At 54.7% G+C, this 18,140-nt stretch overlaps 9 protein-coding genes across 9 annotated transcripts; 4 read left to right on the top strand and 5 right to left on the bottom strand.

The window, feature by feature from the left end:
• Positions 1 to 81: 81 nt before the first annotated feature.
• CC84DRAFT_434722 (uncharacterized protein) lies at positions 82 to 1,946 on the bottom strand. The gene is made up of 3 exons (XM_018186249.1): positions 1,385 to 1,946; positions 791 to 1,239; positions 82 to 560 (listed from the first exon to the last, which is right to left on the bottom strand). The coding sequence occupies exons 1-3, from the start codon at positions 1,765 to 1,767 to the stop codon at positions 358 to 360; spliced, it is 1,035 nt and encodes a 344-aa protein (XP_018039712.1). The 5' UTR covers positions 1,768 to 1,946; the 3' UTR covers positions 82 to 357.
• Positions 1,947 to 2,066: 120 nt separating this feature from the next.
• On the bottom strand, positions 2,067 to 4,492 carry CC84DRAFT_1160518 (uncharacterized protein). Its single transcript, XM_018177518.1, has 2 exons — positions 4,409 to 4,492; positions 2,067 to 4,362 (listed from the first exon to the last, which is right to left on the bottom strand). The coding sequence occupies exon 2, from the start codon at positions 4,337 to 4,339 to the stop codon at positions 2,321 to 2,323; it is 2,019 nt and encodes a 672-aa protein (XP_018039711.1). The 5' UTR covers positions 4,340 to 4,362; positions 4,409 to 4,492; the 3' UTR covers positions 2,067 to 2,320.
• Positions 4,493 to 4,855: 363 nt separating this feature from the next.
• Positions 4,856 to 6,804, top strand: CC84DRAFT_1255414 (lipase/serine esterase-like protein). Its single transcript, XM_018184537.1, has 3 exons — positions 4,856 to 4,941; positions 5,008 to 5,194; positions 5,284 to 6,804. Exons 2-3 carry the CDS (start codon positions 5,154 to 5,156, stop codon positions 6,578 to 6,580), a joined length of 1,338 nt encoding a protein of 445 aa, XP_018039710.1. The 5' UTR covers positions 4,856 to 4,941; positions 5,008 to 5,153; the 3' UTR covers positions 6,581 to 6,804.
• Positions 6,805 to 7,678: 874 nt separating this feature from the next.
• On the top strand, positions 7,679 to 8,466 carry CC84DRAFT_1234762 (uncharacterized protein; the record flags this gene model as incomplete). The annotated part of the gene is made up of 1 exon (XM_018183828.1): positions 7,679 to 8,466. The coding sequence occupies exon 1, from the start codon at positions 7,801 to 7,803 to the stop codon at positions 8,464 to 8,466; it is 666 nt and encodes a 221-aa protein (XP_018039709.1). The 5' UTR covers positions 7,679 to 7,800.
• A 1,180-nt stretch (positions 8,467 to 9,646) lies between these two features.
• On the bottom strand, positions 9,647 to 11,035 carry CC84DRAFT_1136914 (neutral protease 2-like protein). The gene is made up of 3 exons (XM_018176120.1): positions 10,728 to 11,035; positions 9,755 to 10,555; positions 9,647 to 9,695 (listed from the first exon to the last, which is right to left on the bottom strand). Exons 1-3 carry the CDS (start codon positions 10,963 to 10,965, stop codon positions 9,676 to 9,678), a joined length of 1,059 nt encoding a protein of 352 aa, XP_018039708.1. The 5' UTR covers positions 10,966 to 11,035; the 3' UTR covers positions 9,647 to 9,675.
• Positions 11,036 to 11,935: 900 nt separating this feature from the next.
• On the top strand, positions 11,936 to 13,275 carry CC84DRAFT_1160515 (uncharacterized protein). Its single transcript, XM_018177517.1, has one exon. The coding sequence runs from the start codon at positions 12,432 to 12,434 to the stop codon at positions 13,008 to 13,010; it is 579 nt and encodes a 192-aa protein (XP_018039707.1). The 5' UTR covers positions 11,936 to 12,431; the 3' UTR covers positions 13,011 to 13,275.
• On the bottom strand, positions 13,193 to 14,490 carry CC84DRAFT_1212788 (Clavaminate synthase-like protein; the record flags this gene model as incomplete). Its single annotated transcript, XM_018182478.1, has 3 exons — positions 13,193 to 14,244; positions 14,330 to 14,382; positions 14,438 to 14,490. 3 exons carry the CDS (start codon positions 14,488 to 14,490, stop codon positions 13,193 to 13,195), a joined length of 1,158 nt encoding a protein of 385 aa, XP_018039706.1.
• Positions 14,491 to 14,584: 94 nt separating this feature from the next.
• On the top strand, positions 14,585 to 15,688 carry CC84DRAFT_1160513 (LexA/Signal peptidase). Its single transcript, XM_018177516.1, has one exon. It carries the CDS (start codon positions 14,639 to 14,641, stop codon positions 15,374 to 15,376), a length of 738 nt encoding a protein of 245 aa, XP_018039705.1. The 5' UTR covers positions 14,585 to 14,638; the 3' UTR covers positions 15,377 to 15,688.
• CC84DRAFT_1160512 (uncharacterized protein) lies at positions 15,619 to 18,096 on the bottom strand. The gene is made up of 2 exons (XM_018177515.1): positions 17,648 to 18,096; positions 15,619 to 17,599 (listed from the first exon to the last, which is right to left on the bottom strand). The coding sequence occupies exons 1-2, from the start codon at positions 17,958 to 17,960 to the stop codon at positions 15,708 to 15,710; spliced, it is 2,205 nt and encodes a 734-aa protein (XP_018039704.1). The 5' UTR covers positions 17,961 to 18,096; the 3' UTR covers positions 15,619 to 15,707.
• Positions 18,097 to 18,140: the final 44 nt, after the last annotated feature.

Below are 18,140 nucleotides of genomic sequence, written 5' to 3'. Positions count from 1 at the left end.
CGACGACCGTTTCAAGCATTATACTTCCGATTCCCACCGTGGAACCTGTATAGCTCCATATTTACTCGAGCATTGGCGAATAGCGGAAGGTGGGGAAACAGTTCCGCTGCAGCACAATCTCGAAGCCTGCATGTACATGCAGTACGATAGTCGAGTCTTGTAATCCTCTCGTATACGTGCGTAACGTGGGGCGGAGTGCAGACGGAAGACACCGCAGCATCAAAAGTGATACGAGATATGTGCTGTGATCCCGGAGGCGGTACGCGGGTATACATGATTCGATCGTGGGTACCGATTTACGTACGGTCGCCATGCCTTAGGCACACAGACGCATGCCAACTAAGCCCTCCATTTCAATTAGTCTTCTGGACCAGCCCGTTCTCGATCTTCTTGGTCCCAGCCAATATACGGCCATCCTTCCGGAAGCGTCGCAAACGGTGGGAGCGTGTATCGATCCCCGCAGCTTCCCTGCTCTTCGCACTGGAGGCTGCACAGCCCAAATACTTTACAATAGCAGACTTGCACCGGAGGACAATGGACCGGGTCTTTACCGAATATTACTGGAGGACTCGTTAGCAGGTGATCAAGCCAAATGCGTCATCACTGATGAACAACGTTGAACGCCTCTACCACTAAGAGCAGATGACACGCCACCTCGTCCTTCAGCCTGATGAGTGAGCCAGCCGTGTGGACGTGGCATAGTGTCTTCTTATAGCATTCTTGAGCTTTGCAGGTACGGGGCTACCGCCCAGCGTTGTGCGTACCAGTATTGCAAGACGGGAATACGTACTGTGCCAGCTATACTCCATGATCCTACCCGAAATGCTGTCTTCCAGGTCCGTCTCTACCAGCCACTTCCTGTACCGCTGGTAGTCGCTTTTCTTCCTCTCTCTTATCTTCTCTTTCGTGGCTGCAAACTGCGCACAGCAGCTCACGCCCACGTACTGGGGTACGTCTACTCCGGGAAAGAGCACCTGGAAAGCTTTTTTGTAGTCACCACCAGCGTGGACTTGAGCCCTACGCTCCCCTTCTTCTGCGAACGGTTTGATTTCGTCCGGGCAACCTAGAGACCAGGCGCAACGGATGTTGACGTAACCTTCCTGCTCTAGGTAGGGCATCTGGAAGTGTCGCAGCATAGGAACTCCATCGTAATCGGGGTCATCGTTGTGCCACTGGTAGCGATTCGGGTGCAAGAAGAGGACGTTATCGGGCAGTCGGTCGTACTTGTCTATGATATAGCTACAGCTGTCAGCGTTTTTTTGATGCGCACGATGCCTTGCAGGATTCGGGCCCGCCCAGGAGCCGAGAGGATCAGCCCCCCACGCTCCCACCTCAGCTGCCGCATGTAGTCGCTTAATAACACCAATACGAGACTACCACACACCTCAAGTACACCATGCTTTCTCTGCCTTTGTTCTTGGGAATCTTCATCATCGTCTCCCCGTCCTCCACGCTGTAGATGTTCTTCTCCCATTGCGGGAAGTAGTCGTCGAGCCACGTCGCGTTTTCGAATGCCGTTTTCGCGACGACTATGGCAGTGCGTCGAATGCTTTCTCCAGCACCCTTTTGGAACGCACTTGCCGTATCGCTGCTTTTTGGTTCTGCGATGGCGGCACCGGGCGGAGGTGGGCTTTTTATTCCAGTGTGGGACCGGTCGTGTGTCGAGAGCTGTCGTTCTGCCCTGAGATGTAACACTAGCGCTACGACAAGCCAGCTCAGTAGAGCAAGGGCTGCGGTTCTTCCCGGGAGACGCCTGTGGAAGGACATGATTCACATTGGGACAACGTTGAGTTTTGAAAAAGTAAAGATCATTTGGAGGCAGACGCGCAATTGCATTCCCGCATCAATGTGAACTGACGCTCGTGGTTCACTAGCACCGTGCGGACACCAAACGGCCAGACCAATGACGCGTACCGGTGGAGCAGCAGGCACGCCCTTGCGCTTTCCTTTCCTTCCGCAGTCTACAAGACAACCGGCGCGTTACGAATCCGCTCCCGCGCAGCGGGAAACGGGCTTGTGCGGTGCATTGTTCCACGTAGATGCCGTTTTACACATCACGGTCACAGTCGGCTTGAAACAGCTTCAGAGCTGTCGCATAGGTCTGAGCACTAGCGGCATGGTGATCCATGGTATTCAGTCCATGTGCTCATGTATATGTTGCCAGAGTGCAAGGGATGCATTCTTCTAGGCAAACTGCGACCAATCCATCATCGTGCTGCCTCAATCGAGCGCCACAATCTCATGCCACATCTCATGTACCACTGTCACTGTGCACGCGACCTGCACCCAAATCTTCATAATGACGCCATTAATACACCAGCTACGAGAGATTGTCTTCTTCGTGAGTGAGAAGTCGCTTCGTCGCAGGGCCATTATCGATACGCAGCGGTTCCTCAAGGTCGTCGTCTTCGAAAATTTCAAGCTTTCGCTTCGCAGCAGTGCCATCATTGGCACTAATCGTCTTCGGCGGCGGTATCATAGAGGGGGCTGCTGGTGCAGGTGGAGGGGGCAGCCCTACAGGCAGCGGCGGATACACACCATCCTCGCGGAGGGTCCATCCTTCGTCTTTCAGCTTGTTCCATCGATGGCCAACCGTGGACCGAACTAGTTCGCCCGTCGTCCTCGCGTCCTCGTAACTGTCGTGGCCCGACGCGCCACCTTGCTGTATGTTTATGTCGAGCCACTGCTTGGCCAGCGTTTTGAGGCTATGGCGATACGGAAGGCCTGACTTTGTCGGGTAGAGAATGACGGTATCGACGATGGTAGGATGTATCAAACGGATAACGTTCAAGTCGTTCTCTAAGGCATGGCCGAGAATAGGCGTGGTGGGCGATACATGATCGAGGAAAAGCTTACGCGCCGCATATGGGGACTCGACAATGCGCAAGTCAGTACGCTTAGGTTTTGGGTTTGCCGGGTCGTACGGTTTCGCGTTGAGAAATTGATCCATGGTCACTCCTGACCACTGAGTGTTGAGGTCGAGAACGAGCCCAAGTGGCCGCACCAAAACGTCGATGAGCGGTCTGTGGCTAGGCCACGAAATGACAGTAAGTCGGAGGACTTCGAAGCCTTGTGTTGTATAGCCCATCTCGCAGTCGAAACAAACTGCAGTTTGAGGCTCGACTTCATCGTTCTCTGGAGTCTCGATAAAGGGCATGACAAGAGACATGCGCTTCACATCAGTAAACTTGTACACGTGCGTGTCACTTTCGGTACAGCCTTCTGAACCTACAGCCTCGTTGCAGCAGGAATATTTGGCAGGCTCTAGGTCTTTTCCCCTTTCCCTCTTCGGCCAAGACTTCCTACCCCAGTGATAGCGACACTTGCCGCCGGTAGTCAGGGCGCCATCTTTCTCTCTCCGCTCGGGAAAAGCCTGGAAGCGGGTGCCACATCGATCACACACTTCCCAAAAGTCTGTTATGGCCTGTGTCTGTCTGCAATCTTCGACTTCATCATCGGTAGGCTTCTTTGTAATAAAGCCGTGGGCTTCAAGAGTGGCTTGTGGAGCAATCAACGTCGATAGAAAGCTGACCTCTTCCTTCAGTGTCATGCCAGTTTCAACTTTCTTGGGTATTTCCTTCTTGGACACGGCCCCACGTTCTTTCGCAACTGCCTCTCTCCGGCTCTTGACCCATTCCTCTTGGGTCATTTTCTTGTAAGCATGTATGCGACGCTTTATGATATTATCGTAAAGGAGTCCATGTTCGATGGCAATCTGTGCCTCTTCATCCACGGCAAGCTTCCTCAATTGATTCGCAGACAAGTGGAGAGCTTTGGTCGAAGGGCTCTTTGCTGCAAGTAGTTTGGTGTTGAAAGGAGCCATGCAATCATGTAACATCTTGAGCCGAACCAATCTGGCTGCCAAAGGCATCGGTTCATTTCTTAGTTTCCGCGGGAACAGACTCACCTCCTGCTCAGGTTGTGGCTTCGCGTCTGTACTAGTTTTGGTCGGTGGGGGTGAGACTGGCTTCGTTGCCGTTCGGGGAAGTGCGTGGTCGGATTTGACATCAACCGCAGACTGAGCAGAACCAGGAGTAGTAGCAGCTCCCTGGTTTTCAGGTGCAGAGGCTGATTTTGAGACTGGCTTGCAAGTACGAAGTCCTGTGAAGACGGGCGGGTCGATTACATGGTTCGCTACCACCTCGGCTTTCGCATCGCCATCAAGTCTCACACGTTTAGCAGGCGGAGAGCTGTTTGAAGACGCCTCCCTGCGAGTGATCTCAGTGCTGCTTGTAGGTGCGATTGGCTGGCTGTGAGCAAACAGACAATGTGGAAGCTCGCAGCTAGTCCCTGAAGGGCAGGGCTGGCCCTTAAAAATGCTGAATGCGGATGGCCACATGCTGGATCAAGAGTGCATATCATCTGCTTCTATGAGCGAGGCAGCTAGTGGATCTTGCGTGGGCCGCACCCAGTGATGGTCTCGCTTGCGATATGGCGGGAAACGGGCCAAGACAACCTATTTACGGCCCAGTGTAAATACGGGTGCGGCGCGATGGTGCTTCTGATTGCAAAAGTAAAGTAAGGGCGAACAAGGTAAACGAGAAGCGCGAGTCTGTCATCAATCGAACACTACCAACTTGAAGAATTACTCGTGTGGTGAGTATCAGTCGAAGTGCAAACGCGGGAGAGAGGCTTGATAGCGTGTGAGTATGCGTGTTTGTGCGATCAGCGTAGCCAGTTCAGCAATAGCACAGCAGTCGCCGTTCAGATGGCCGGAGGCAGGTGAAAGTGAAGGTGTTGTAACAGCCCTGCGGCAAAGGTGCTGATTGGCCCGTGCCCGGTCCCACGCCAAGCCCAAGGGTCGCGCCTGCCGGACGATTGTGCGGCGCCGATCTCCAGTTGTCGAGATGACGTACATGCATTCAGTCGTGCTGCAGAGTGAAGAGCGGCTGAGCGATCGCATTCGCATACAGGAGGCTGTCGTAGGAGGTCGGGCCAACGGTAAGTCCGACTTCTCCTTCTGACACTTGCCTTGTGCCGCCAAGCGCGGATTTAACGTCTCATCAGGATTGAATGCCCACTTGTCCGATAACAGAGCGGACGGACAGGTCACGGAGCTGAGGTATATCATTGCTTGCTGCGCCCGCGTTCCTAGTCTTGTTCGCAAACACTTCTCATCCCTCGCGTTCTCGCATATACACACTTGAATAATCATGGCCGGCAAGGCAGACCATCTTTGTGTGCTTGTTCATGGGTAAGTACATGCGCTCGTCACTTTTCTCGCCCCGACGCCAAGCCTGCACACGTCGCTCAGCAGCTGGAATGCTGACTATCCAATGTCAGGCTTTGGGGAAACCCACAGCACCTTGACTTCCTGCGGACTTCTCTCCGCGACAAATTTACCGAGGAGAAAATCCATGTGCTCGTCACGAAACGCAACGCGGGGAGCTTCACATACGACGGCATAGACACGGGAGGCGAACGCGTCGCGCACGAAATCGAAGAACGACTGGACGAGCTGGCACAGAGTGGACATGCCATTCGGAAGATCAGCGTTATTGGATACTCGCTGGGTGGACTTATCGCACGCTACGCTATTGGCCTGTTGTACTCGAAGGGGCTGTTCGAGACGGTAACGCCCGTGAACTTCACAACGTTTGCCACACCACATCTCGGAGTAAGGACACCCAAACGCGGATATTTCAGCAATGCGTTCAACGTCTTGGGTGCGCGCACCCTTTCCACCAGCGGGAGGCAAATGTTCTTGATCGACAGTTTCAGAGACACCGGGCGGCCTCTCCTTTCCGTGTTGGCCGATACGGACAGTATCTTCATCCAAGGGCTTGCGCAGTTCAAAAACCGCAGCTTATACGCAAATACCATAAACGACAAGACCGTGGCCTACTTTACCGCTGGCATATCTCAGACGGATCCCTTCGAACGGATAGACGAGTTCAAAGTCAACTACTTGGATGGATACGAGGACGTGGTTGTCGATCCGCAGCATCCCGTAGACGCGAAAGAGCCAGAAGAGCTTCCCGTCTTCCGCCAACGTCTCTCTATTGGCACGCGTGCGTTCTTCCGCAAGATACCCACTATCGCCTTCTTTATAATATTCGTTCCGATTGGCACAACCTTATTACTCAGCAATGCTGCGATCCAATCCGTTCGAAGTCGCCAACGTCTACGACTCCATGAGACTGGAATGGCTGGCATCGACGTCAAAGGCTATCGCATTCCTTTGATGATAACTTCAGCGCGTCAAGAAATGGAAGACATGTATGAAAACATGAACAACAGACAAGGTCAGGATTATCTTGGTGCCGGAGAAGAAGAGCTAGCATCACCTACACAGCAGAGGGCGTTTTCTTTCTCGAGACAAGCGGATTCCGCGAACTCTAAAGCAGATTTGACTGCCACCGAGAAGTCCGAACCGCAACTCGAGTTCCCCACGTTGGCACTTACGGAGCATCAATTCAAGATGATCGAGCACCTGGACAATGTTGGGTTCAAAAAGTATCCCATTCATATTAAGAACGTTGGACACACCCATGCGGCCATAATCCGACGGATGGATGTACCTAGATTCGATGAGGGTCACATTGTCGCCAGGCATTGGCTCGACAACTTCGAAGTTTGATCTCACCATAGTCGTCCGTCCTTCTTTGTATCTCCGTTTGGTCCTAGCGAAGTTTCCACGGTGTTTGAACAGACAGCATGGTGCATAGTCAGGAGTTGTTGGTTTTGACATGAGCTAGATAATGTCTTCAGTAGAGTAAAGATGCTTTTCCATTTATTAAGGGATACCCAAGTTGGTCATTGAATAGCGTAGATTCGCATACATAGTAATAATTTAATTGAACCATTCATACTTTAGGCTCGGACCCAACTGGAGATTGACGCTTTCAGCTTCAAACTATATATCTTGTACACCACCACAGCCATATATCGGCCGTCGCAGGGGCGCAACCACCAAGTCCCCGACCTCGGGTTTCCAAGCCGTGTCGCATGCTTGGCCTTATAGGTGGCTATGGCGTCTAGAGCTTCACGAGACAATCGGAGGTCCCGCGTAGGCCAATATGAGGGATTGCGCGCGGCTCTTTAAGCTTGCGTAATAGCACCTGTGGACGGCTGGGATTTTGCGGAAACCTTGGTGAGTAGAGGGGATGTGGAAGAGGCGATAGCGAAGTATAATGTGTTAATTATGGGCCGTGCGACACAGGGCATAAGAGTGGGCCAATTTAATAGCATTGTGATACATAGTAAGGATTGAATACTATGGATCTGGTATGTGCTGTTGGGTCGTTTCGTTGAAGAGTTTGCTGACAGCTTGCAGGATGGGACTGCTGAGATTCGTCACGTGGCTCTTCTTCAAGAAGGTAGAATTGGGTAGGTGGAAAGCGAGAGCACGAGATGGGGCCATGTTTTCTCCAGGTCAAGCATCTCGATGACCTGAAGGCGAATTCACCGTCGGAATCAAGATGACAATGAGTATATGGTACTTTATGACCAATTATTTACGGTAATTGGCCTTGTTCTTTCGGTTTTTGCCTGTTACTATCAAGTCACAATTAGTTTGCAATACAAACTCCCACGTCACCATCTTGCCTTTGAATCTTCCCCCAAGTGATTGGATAAGGCCTGGTGCATGAATGAATTTTGCTTGCTCCCTGGCACATGGAGGTGTACAACCTTTGCGATATCCACGTGCAGACAGATACTCAAACCAAATGTAGCAAAGGACTCTTCTCCACGTGTATATGTTCCACTGTGTGCCGACCATCTTCCTCGATCCCACTCTCTGTGCCTTCTCTTCTATAAGACTCCCTATTCTTTGTTTCAACCACCACCCTCGAAGCAATGGACTCAACTGCGAACCAGTCACTGGAACACGAGAGCCAGCATCAGGAGGGCCGGCAGCAAGGGAACGAACACGCTATTCCAATCGCTTTTAGCAGCACCTCACACCGACGTGCAGCATCCCTCCCTTTCCCTACAGCATCCACAGCCGCTGACGAAGACCGCATCTACAGATATCTTATAACCTTCCATCTCAAATCAAATGGAAGCACCATCTCCAAGCACGGCCCGATTATCGTCAACGACGTGCCATGCATTATCGTAAAACGCTTTGAGGAACCAGGTCGGACTTTTAGAGACATTGCGAACAAAATCACTGCATGCACCGGCTGGAAAAACCAGGAGACTATAATTGAAGAAGATCGGGTGTATAACTCCACATGGGTCATACAGTTCATGTGCCCCACCGTCATGGACGGACGCGGGCGTATGTATCTTATGGGGGAGTTGAGGATGTCGGTGGTGGGCGAATATACGAGGAAGGAGGCACTAGAGAAGTTGTGGGTAGAAGTCGAACAGGATGGTAGCGTTGAGAGAGGTGAAGAGGGAGAAAGCACTGGAGGAGCCGTGGGTAGGAGACCGAGACTCGACGACGGTATTGAGGATTCGGTGGTTTGCGAAGATCACCACGGAAGAGGCGCTGGCGAATACGTGGGTGCGGGCTGAGCAGTAGAACCAATCTGAGTGATCGAAACGAACTGAGGGGTGGAACTGGAGTTGATTCCGTCCCGAGGGTGAATGCCTAATGTAGTGTTATGAGAGTTTAGGGAAGAATCACGCTTTATAGACATGGATTAGACCAGATGAAATGGATCATATAGTTGAGAAAATGGTATTTACGTTCGACATAAACAGTGTGAGGGCAGTTCAGTCCACTTTCGTGGCGCACCTATTATCATTGTACCCATCATACAGGCACAACTCCTACAAGAACAAACGTCAAGCAAGCTCTTTGCTCACCATGATATGGTAGCATCCACTGATTGTCATGTCTAGACAAGTGGCCAAATCAAACGGCTCTCCTAAGACTTGATAAATACTATAGTCTGCCGATCATGTCCATTTCACCAGACCCTTTGAGATACTCTTTCTCAGCCATTACAACCAAAGTGATGGCCTCCCATCCCACCCAGTCACCCGAAGCTGAGTCTTCCACTAGCATCCCTTCAAACCCCCATCAACGTGACCCCTCCCCACACTCTCCACAACTTCCACGGCCGTCGAAGGAAAATCGTCCAAAGCCAGATTCATCATCACCTTCCACACCACATCCGATCCCGGCACTGTCCCTGGCCACCCACATATTACTTTTGATCCCAAGCTCGGCCGCGTACTACACCATTCAGACACACGCCGACACGGGCCTTTAGAGCCATTGCGAGCAACATAGCTAGACACATAAGCTGGCAGGTGGATGTGTCCGTGCGCTCAGTTGACGCTACGGATGATCCGACTTGGGATATTCTATTTAAGTATCACTCTGCGAGGTAGGGAGCTGGTCTGGGGGCACTTATGCTATGGGGGAGGTAAAGATACGGATTTTGGATGACTTGTTGCGAAGGGGGGCCTACCACGAGGCTGTTTGACGGCTGAGTTTTCGCTGTCTGTGTCTGATCTGCCCTCAGACGATCACGGCTAGCAATTATCTAACACTGTAAATTAAGAGGACATGATCTGCCACGTTAGTCTAGCATGACAATACAAGGACGCAGGCAAGACGTGAATTCTAGAGGCGTGGTTGGGAGGTGCATGGCATCTTCGCGCTGAGCAAGCGTTATTCATGGTTCATATAAACAGTGTGAATGTAGTGATTGCCACTTTTGTAGCGCTCCTATTAGCCTAATATCCTTCCTGAGCTTGCTGAAATTAAGCCATCTAGCAGTTGAGATTGATAGCTGCAATACACGTTAGCTCGGGATCACCTCTCATTTCCGCTGGGACGCCAGGAACTTACCATTAGCATACAGCGCGTACGTATCCGCGTTGTTCAACGCATCCGCATTCGACAGCGCCGAAGCAGCCGCGAATCCATATCCCAGATCATCCGTTCCAGGGCTATACACGCTATCAGCATGCGTTTCCTCGTGCAGCACAGTAGTAGCCTGGTCCTGTCCGTGGCACGTGGTAGCAACAGCCGGAAGCGCACTGAAGAAGATGTCGCAGTACGTGATGAAGTTCTGGGTAGGCACAGTGTACGCGAGGACATTCGACGCACAGCCGTTGTACGGGTCGTTGCAGTTAGTAGAAGTAGTGCTGCTTGTGCTGCCGCAGTCGTTCGCGACAGCCGTCAAGCGCCCAGAGACTTCGCTCTTAGTGCTGGTCGAGGCTGACTTGAAGTAAGTGTCGAGCTTGGTGCCCGCGTTCGCGGCGGACGCGGCCGCGGAGGCTTGCTTTTGGCAGTTTGACAGGGCGGTCTGGACGGCGCTGAGCTTGGTGCCGGTGCAGCTGGACCCGACGGTGGTGCGCTTGGTGATCGCTTTGGCGACAGTGGCGGCGACGGCGCCGTCAACGCTCATGGTGAGCTTGTTGGACGAGTAGCCGAGATTCCCGGCGAGCTCGGTGGAGTTGGCTTCGGCATAGGGGAGGAGACCCTTGGCGAAGACGTCGAAGTCGCCGCCATCGTTCAGGGTGTGGAGGGCGGCGGTCTCGACGGTGACTTCTTTCGTCTCGCCGGCCCCGAGGGTGAGGAAGTCATCGGAGCTGAGACCGCTGGTGAGAAGACGGATCTTGATACCCTCGAAAGGAACTTTGGTGCCTGAAACACTGTAAGCAGAGCTCACATGCCGTCCCTGAGAGAACGCAATGCAGGTCATGAGGCCCTGGACGACCGATGGCAGAGAGGCTTGCATAGGCTATGTCGCTCATGCGTGCATGTCTGCCTCAAGCTCCAACTAGAAACTCAACCTAGAGTGTACGGGTAAACTTACTACCACTGTTTGAGTAGACGCTCACTTTCTCGACCGGGTTGACCTCATCCAAGAAAGTACCCTTGCTCAGCAAGTTGAGCGTCTTGTTTCCATTATTCGTGACGGCCACCTTGACCTCAGTGTTACCTGACTTGGACAGAACAATGCTCAAAGGCGACTCGCGCTTGTTGAGATTAACAGAGACAGCGGTGACAGAGGCTACCAGAGCCGCAAGCGTGAACTGAGTGAAGCCTTTCATGATGGAAAACAACAGAAGCGAAGATATAAAAACGAATGTAAAGGAACGAAGGTACTGAAATGAAGCTGCTGAACGAGAGGCTGATCTATTACTGCACGAGGAGGAAGCAGGGCTTTATACATGAACTGCGTCTGTGCCTCCAACAGGAACCGACCGACCACATGGTGGCCCGTTTCTGGGATTACCGAGCTATGCAACATTGCTAATCTGGACTCTGCGGCAGCAGGCTAGCATGAACCCTGGTGTTTCCAAGTGAGCGCTTGTAGGCTGTGGGGCGTTTCATGCGGCTTGTTTCCGAGCAGATGATATAAGCCGCCGAATATGACATTCACAGTAGCATTTTGTACAGCGCAATTGCTTCCCCGCAACAGCTGTGCTGCGTCGAGAACCCGACGATAATAGCGAAAGTAAATTGCAGGTGCTGGATTTCCCTTGGCACGATGTGATGTGAGGGCTTACCGCACGCTAATGGGCTCAGGCGTGCTGTTTCCAGCCGGTGTTTCACAGGGATCTGACTTCTTGTCGACCTTCGTGGCTTTCGTCAGTTCGGCATCAAGAGAAAACGACATTCATGCTCGCAAGAATTCGTGTATTGCACTTTGCAAGAATTTGCCTGAGTTCGGCCCTCTCGACGGCTGAAGCCAGAAACGTGGGCAGAAGATATTGCGACGAGCATCGACGATGATGGGTCGCTTCGATCGTGTTCCACTGTGATATTGCTCTTCAACAACTTCTTTGCTAACCAGGAGACTCGGTGTGATGATCGGCAAGCGTCTAGAACGCAAGACCAGATGAAATTGTGCTTGATGCGATGTTGAATGCGGAGACTTTCCTCGGGAGGAGCGCGGGGATCCAACTCCATCGAGGCAAGCCACGGACGCCGCTTAGATGGCAGTGACAAGTGTGGGGGCAGCCCAGCGGGCCGCGCATTCGTCTCGCCCTTCCGCCACGATGTGTCTGCTTGACGAGGCGGCGCGTTTCGTTTGCGACGTTGCGTTCACGACGAAAGCCTCCTGCTCATTTCAGCGTTAATCTACGCTAGCGCCACAGTCGACGTAGCCGTTCGAGGTCTCACCCCCTTCCCCGCCCGCACGCGAGCTTAACGTGACTTGCCGCCTGCACATTGGCCACGCCTTATATGAAGTCTTTCGCAGCCTGGCGGTCCATGACAATGAGGCAAAAAGCATCCCTGCGGCCTGCGGACATGTGTCCTTGCCAGGCCGCTGTCATTAGTAGCTCGTGCATGGGCTTTCACGTCACCGTCTACAACGACACCACACATAGCTAACCGCCAGCAAACTGATATCCACTCTCACGCCCATCGCCCAAGTCTCGATCGCCAGTCCGACCCTCCTGCCTCTCGCAGCCTAGCGATCTCCACGCCAACGGCACATCTCTGATACCGCGCCGCGCCAAAAGCTTGATCGCAACCAACACCAGACGTCTCACGAACCCACTCCGTCTCAATGAACGGTCGAACAGCCCTCATCGCCGTCTCCGCCGTCACCCTTCTCGGTGCCCTCTACTACTTCAACACCTCCTCTCCCACACTGACCATGTCCCCCTCCACAGCTACAGAAGGCGTCCCGGGCCTCGAATTCAAGCTATCTCAAATCTCCCGGTCACCCCCCTCCCTCCTTGTCACCCTCAAAAACAACAACCCCACCACCCCCTTTACCCTCCTGAAATGGAACACGCCACTCGACCCGCAAGCTGCCAACCTCGGGCTCTTCACGCTCGTCGATGAAGAAGGGAAAGAGATTCCGACTGAGGGGCTTAAAGTGAATCGGTTGATGCCGCCGAGTGCGGAGGATCTGGTAACTGTGGCGCCCGGGACCGAGGAAGCGCACGAGGTCGTCATGGATAAGCCGTGGTTGCCGGAGAGGAAGCCGGCGAAGTACAAGGTCTCTGTCAAGGGAGCCTTTTCGGGGGTTTGGGATAAGTATGGGGGTGACATCGGGACGGGGCAGTTGGAGGCGTATGTGGATTCGCCGTTCCACGGGAGGGCGTTTGAGAGTAATGTGGTTGAGATGAGGGTGGAGTAGCCTGTGAATTTCCTAGCGCTGTGGGGGATGAAGAAGCTTGTTATTCGCTCGCGTGGTACGCGTTGTCTGACTGGGAGAGGTGGCGAGAGCGCAGGGAGGAGATGAGACGGCGATGCGGATTCACATGTGCAATGTCATTGACATTTACCGGGCCGCTGCAGACGATCGTGATAGCGCATGACCTACAACCAAGTCGATTCCCGCACCTGCTTCGCGCCATTCTCAGTATCCTCATGCGCCTCCCTCCATCTCTGCTCCTCAAGCAGCCCCACACCTCGCACAAACGAGCTGCTCGCCCAGAACCCCCCAGTAAAGTCCAGATCATACCAGTAATTCACCGCGCAGCACAAGCCCTCCGCATTGCAGCTCTGGCTCACCTTGTGATACCACAGCGCAGGCAGATACAGCATGTCGCCCTCCTCCAGCGTCACCCTCAGCGGCTGCGAATACCGCGAGAACGGCGTCGCATGCTCCTCAGGTTGATCCGGGTCCCACGTCGCAAACGGGACGTAAGCTTCCTCCTCTCCCTCCCCTGCGCCGTCAATATTCGCTACCATATCCTCCTTCTGAAGGACATCTGACTCTGGCGACCCACCACACGCATACGTCGCCGCCAGCACCGCCCTCTCATTCACACACGGCGCCTCGACCGGTGGAAGCAGCACAAAGTGCTTCTGCCCTAGCACCTGCACGTACACGTTCTCGTAGTTGTCCTTGTGCAGCGCCGTCGTGCTGCCGCTGTTGCCGAGCCAGAAGTTGATGGCGTCGGCGTCGTTCTCGAGCGCGATGCGCGCCCACGATATGCTCGCCGGAACGTCCGCGAACAGCGTCGCGTACTCGCCTCGCAGATTGTCGTTTTGCGTTTGCAGGTAGTACGTCGCGTTATGCTTACTCCACGCAGGATCTAGTTCTTGGTTCTGGATGTGGGATTGCGCGGTGGAGAAGGGGATGGCCGTCTCGAAGGGCTTGACGAAGAGGGCGTGCGTGGGCGAGAGGTGCAGGATGGAATCTGCATTTCCATGCGGCGTGATTGCGACGTTGACGGGAATGGAGCCCATGATGCTCGAGAGATAAGCGGCGTTCCACTTCTTGTGAGATGCCCAGGAAGTTGCGCCTTTCCGGACGACAAAGGGACGATTGCGGGCGACGTAGCGCAAGAATTCGAGGGGGGAGGGTTCTTCGTGGAGTTCATCGATGGTGGTGGGGTTTAGGTCGTGATAGGTGGCGATGAGGTCTACTATACTGTAAGAAAAGCGATCATGGCAGTTTGCGCTCGATGAGAATGAGGAACATGACGTGTGTGAAGAAATAGAAAGCACCTCTTACAGCATCGTGCACAGTTCCATCGCCTTCAAGGCCTGTTGGCGCAGGTCTGCGGTCTTTCTTCAGCTAGAGTAAAGGATACGACTCGTTGGAATCTTATGTACCTGGGAACGGCCTGCTCCGGACTTTTCAGCCCAACCACCCTGGGCTCTGTCATTATTGTATTGCAGTGCTGATGCGGGGAGGTCTCGCGAAGTGCGACCGTCACGGACTTAAGAAACTTGGCGCTCCGAGCTCAAGCTTGAAGCTCTCCAACAACCTACCTCTCACGCGATACCGCAACAACACCACCCACACACCACACAATGCCGCCCCCACGAATACGACCGTCCTCGCTCTTCTTCAGCGCCAAATCACCGCGCGCCCACACCGCCTCCTTCCGTCAACACCTCCGCCCGCAACGCACCCAGACCCTCTCCACGCTCCTCTCCCGCCTGCGCCTCCAGCTCCAGCCCTCCGGCAACTACACCCCCGCCCTAGCTACCTTCCGCATCGCCAAAACCACCGCCAAAATCTTCCTCGCCATACACCTCGTCTTCACCTACATCGGCATGGTCGGCCCCACGCACGGCATCTCCATGGTGCCCACGATCCCGCACTCCTACCGCTCGACCCCCATGATCCTGGTCTCGCACCTGCACCGCCGCGGCCGCAACATTGCCGTGGGCGACGTCGTCACCTTCGACACGCCCGGGCACAAGGACACCAGAGGCTGCAAGCGCGTCGTCGGGATGCCCGGCGATTTCGTCGCTGTGCTGTCAGGAGGCAAGGGAAACGGGGATCTGGGGAAGCGGGACGATGAGGGGGATTGGGCGAACGTGAAGGAGGAGGTTGTCAGGGTGCCCGAGGGGCACGTGTGGCTTGCGGGGGATAATCTGGATTGGAGTAGGGATAGTAGAGTGTTTGGGGCGGTGCCGCTAAATGTGGTGAAGGGGAAAGTGCTCGCGGTGGTGTGGCCGTTGGATGCGGCGAAATGGTTGGGTGGGGAGGAGGGGTTGAGGGATGTGAGCGAGGGCGCGCATGAGCCGCTTGTGACGAGGTGAGGGGTGAGGAAAAAAGACGAAATGATCGCAAGGACGCGTTGTATTATACAGTGTTGCGGTGTACTTGTAGGATCAGGGCGATGGGAGAATGCACAAAGAGCCAATGCGCTGGAGAAGGAGCGATGGAAACGAAGCGTGCCCGTTTGTGAGCACCGAAGGGTGTGTAGGATATTGAGGACTGTCTTAGTCGGGCACTACTAACTATTTGAGTATCACTAGGAGACATAGCATGGGGCTCAATTTAGAGACAGTAGCAATTGGCACTATGGGTATCTCGTCTAAAACATAGGAAAACCAACACATTCTCTAATCCAGCATCCGAACAACCTTCTCACAAGAGCCGAACATCCAACGGCACCTTGACATGCGGCTTGTGCACTTTGTGAGAGCGATCCCCAACCTTGACCTTCACGCCCGTAGCCCCCCTAACGCTGTGCCACACGCTGTCACCGACCTTGATGGGCAGCTTCCTACCCTTCAGCCGCTGATCAATCAGCCACATGCCTACTACAAACTCATCTCGCTTCAGCCTCCCAGCTCCCCTACTATCCACCAGATCCCACACCTCTTCGAGAACGTGTTCGGGCAGGCGACTCCGGCTCCAAATCTCCTTTGCGACAATGTTGAGCACGTCTTGGGATGGGTCATCCTCCGAGGTAGGTTGGGGGGAGCGCGACGACGCGCGGGAGCCTGAAGACGACGCGGCAATGAAGAGGCCTTTGTTGGCTGCCCAGACGCCCTCGTAGCGTTTGCGTTCGCGTTCGGTGATTTGGTCGCGCCAGCGCTTGCGGGTCCCCTCGTGGTGTTTGTTCGGATGCTTGCGACCCATTCCCATGATTCGCGTGCCTTTGCGTTTGTACTTCTCGCTTTCTTCATCGTCTGACGACGAAGGATCTTTTCGCATCGTAGTACGCAGCTTGCCGGTAGGTTGGGGCTTAGGTTTCGGCGGCGATGGAGAGCGACCGAAAGGCGAATGGCTGAAATGATGGTGCTTCCGTACAGGCAATGGCGGGGTTGCAGCCAGATACGGGCTCCCGAGATGGCTGGACGAGGGCCGAGCTGGTGAGACGTTTCGAGAGGAAGCCAATGCGGCTCCCATGATGGCACTGGAGAGGCTTTCCCCGGTCATGTGCTTCGTTATGGATCTTGCCGACTCACGTTGGTAGTTCGAATGGTAAAAGGTGCCGGTTGGTGTGGATGTTCCTGATACTGAAGCTCTCCTAGGAGGGGTGAGCTGTGCAGGCGGAGGAAAGGGAGAAGTAGGCTTGGATGCACGGGCGCGAGTGGGTGAGGGGTTTGACAAGGGCGTAGCAGTACTCGGTCTAGACGCAACCTGTTTTACTTCCCCCTTGGGCTTCGCCGAGCGTCGTGGTGGTGGTATGGTTGGCTTGGGTTTTGGCTTCTCTTCCTGAGTTGAACGAGCAGATACAAAGGACGAAGGAGACGACGGAGTCTCGTTGTGACTCAGAGACGAAGACAGTCTTCTGTAATTGCGTGAGGCAGATCGTGTCATGTCCTCCGACTTTGGGCGGCTATGTGAAGCAGTCTTCGGTGGTGGCTTAGGGTGAGGGTTCGCTGTTTTGACGGCCAGTTTCTCCGAGGTCTCCCGCATCACAGGAGGTGGACCGAAGGTGTCTTTCCGGATGTTCCTGAAGCTGGTATTCTCAGCAGCCCCATCTGCGGAATGCGGCGGGTCAGACAGTGGCTTCGGCTTCGGTTTCACAGGAGGAGGTGTCTTTGTCCGCTGTCTCTCCAGAGGCTCGCCGGCCTTCGGTTCGAGTGGAATCTTGAAAGCGCGCTGTGGCTTGGGTGAGCGGACGGGAGTCGGAGACGTGCGTGAGACTGGCCGGCTTTGCTCAAACATGTTCACCAGCGCGCTGGTCGGGGGGATCGGGGTGTCGTCGGTGGGCCTGTCCAGGCCTGCGTGCTGTGCTCGCGCAATGGCAACCGGGTCCGTCTTGGCCGCGTCCCTGGTCAGCTTGGGCACGTTCTGCTGCCTCGAATCCAGCCGCGCCAGCACATTGCCTACGCTGCCGGGGGGAGGCAGCACATCCCGCTCGTTGACGTCCCGCTCGGTCATGATTGGCGTCGGCGCTCGCTGCGAGATGGGTTTCATGGGGCTGTATCGCGCGGCAGCCAGCCTCGCGGCAATGTTGGAGGGTGATGGTATCCGCTCGAAGCTGTCGTCGGGCACAGCTAGAGTGCTGGAGCTACTGGATTTGCCTGCCCACGCGATCAGTCAGGGCCAGCAAGCGGACGGCCACGGCATACTCAGCGATGGCCTGGGCGAGGCATAGGGCCTGGCAGAACTCCTCGCGCTCCCGCCCGTCCAGTCCCTCGTCACGGGCGTCGCAGTGCCCGATGGCGTCGTGTTCCGCGGCGTTCCACCCGTGCCTGCTTTGGTAGCTGCGAGGAGCGCACCATTGCCCCCGCCCGTGTATGTGTTGGCCAGCGGCTTGGGCTTGACCGGCGGCTTCGAGAAAGCTGACGACGCGCCGCGCAGGGCTGCATCCCGCACATTATACTGGGTGTCGCCGGTGCCTTGCGGGACAAGAGCAGTGCTGCGGGCGCTGGCTGAGCTCATCGAGTGCCCATTGGATGCAGACAAACAGCAGATGCAACGGAGCTAATAGCTTCGTGTCTTGCTCCCCGCATGTGCGTGGCAGCAGCTCCAGGAAGTAATCAACGCGGATTTGAACGAGAGACTGGGGCGAGGAAAGGCGTTGGAGACAATGCACAGCCAGCGCCCAGCATTATGCCTGAC

Source organism: Paraphaeosphaeria sporulosa, assembly GCF_001642045.1.
Source record: "Paraphaeosphaeria sporulosa strain AP3s5-JAC2a unplaced genomic scaffold CC84scaffold_2, whole genome shotgun sequence".
NCBI lineage: Eukaryota > Fungi > Ascomycota > Dothideomycetes > Pleosporales > Didymosphaeriaceae > Paraphaeosphaeria > Paraphaeosphaeria sporulosa.
This window is presented reverse-complemented; position numbering and strand designations above follow the sequence as displayed.

Coding starts and splice junctions, on each gene's coding strand:
- CC84DRAFT_1160513 (XM_018177516.1), top strand. CDS start 14,639: ATGCCGCCCCCACGAATACGACCGTCCTCGCTCTTCTTCAGCGCCAAA.
- CC84DRAFT_1136914 (XM_018176120.1), bottom strand. CDS start 10,965: ATGAAAGGCTTCACTCAGTTCACGCTTGCGGCTCTGGTAGCCTCTGTC. Junction 10,556..10,727: donor CGTCTACTCAAACAGTGGTA/GTAAGTTTACCC, acceptor ACAGTGTTTCAG/GCACCAAAGTTCCTTTCGAG. Junction 9,696..9,754: donor GTACGCGCTGTATGCTAATG/GTAAGTTCCTGG, acceptor CGTGTATTGCAG/CTATCAATCTCAACTGCTAG.
- CC84DRAFT_1160515 (XM_018177517.1), top strand. CDS start 12,432: ATGAACGGTCGAACAGCCCTCATCGCCGTCTCCGCCGTCACCCTTCTC.
- CC84DRAFT_1160518 (XM_018177518.1), bottom strand. CDS start 4,339: ATGTGGCCATCCGCATTCAGCATTTTTAAGGGCCAGCCCTGCCCTTCA.
- CC84DRAFT_1255414 (XM_018184537.1), top strand. CDS start 5,154: ATGGCCGGCAAGGCAGACCATCTTTGTGTGCTTGTTCATGG. Junction 5,195..5,283: donor CTTTGTGTGCTTGTTCATGG/GTAAGTACATGC, acceptor ATCCAATGTCAG/GCTTTGGGGAAACCCACAGC.
- CC84DRAFT_1160512 (XM_018177515.1), bottom strand. CDS start 17,960: ATGAGCTCAGCCAGCGCCCGCAGCACTGCTCTTGTCCCGCAAGGCACC. Junction 17,600..17,647: donor CTCGCCCAGGCCATCGCTGA/GTATGCCGTGGC, acceptor TCGCGTGGGCAG/GCAAATCCAGTAGCTCCAGC.
- CC84DRAFT_434722 (XM_018186249.1), bottom strand. CDS start 1,767: ATGTCCTTCCACAGGCGTCTCCCGGGAAGAACCGCAGCCCTTGCTCTA. Junction 1,240..1,384: donor GAAAGCATGGTGTACTTGAG/GTGTGTGGTAGT, acceptor TGACAGCTGTAG/CTATATCATAGACAAGTACG. Junction 561..790: donor CATGGAGTATAGCTGGCACA/GTACGTATTCCC, acceptor CGAGTCCTCCAG/TAATATTCGGTAAAGACCCG.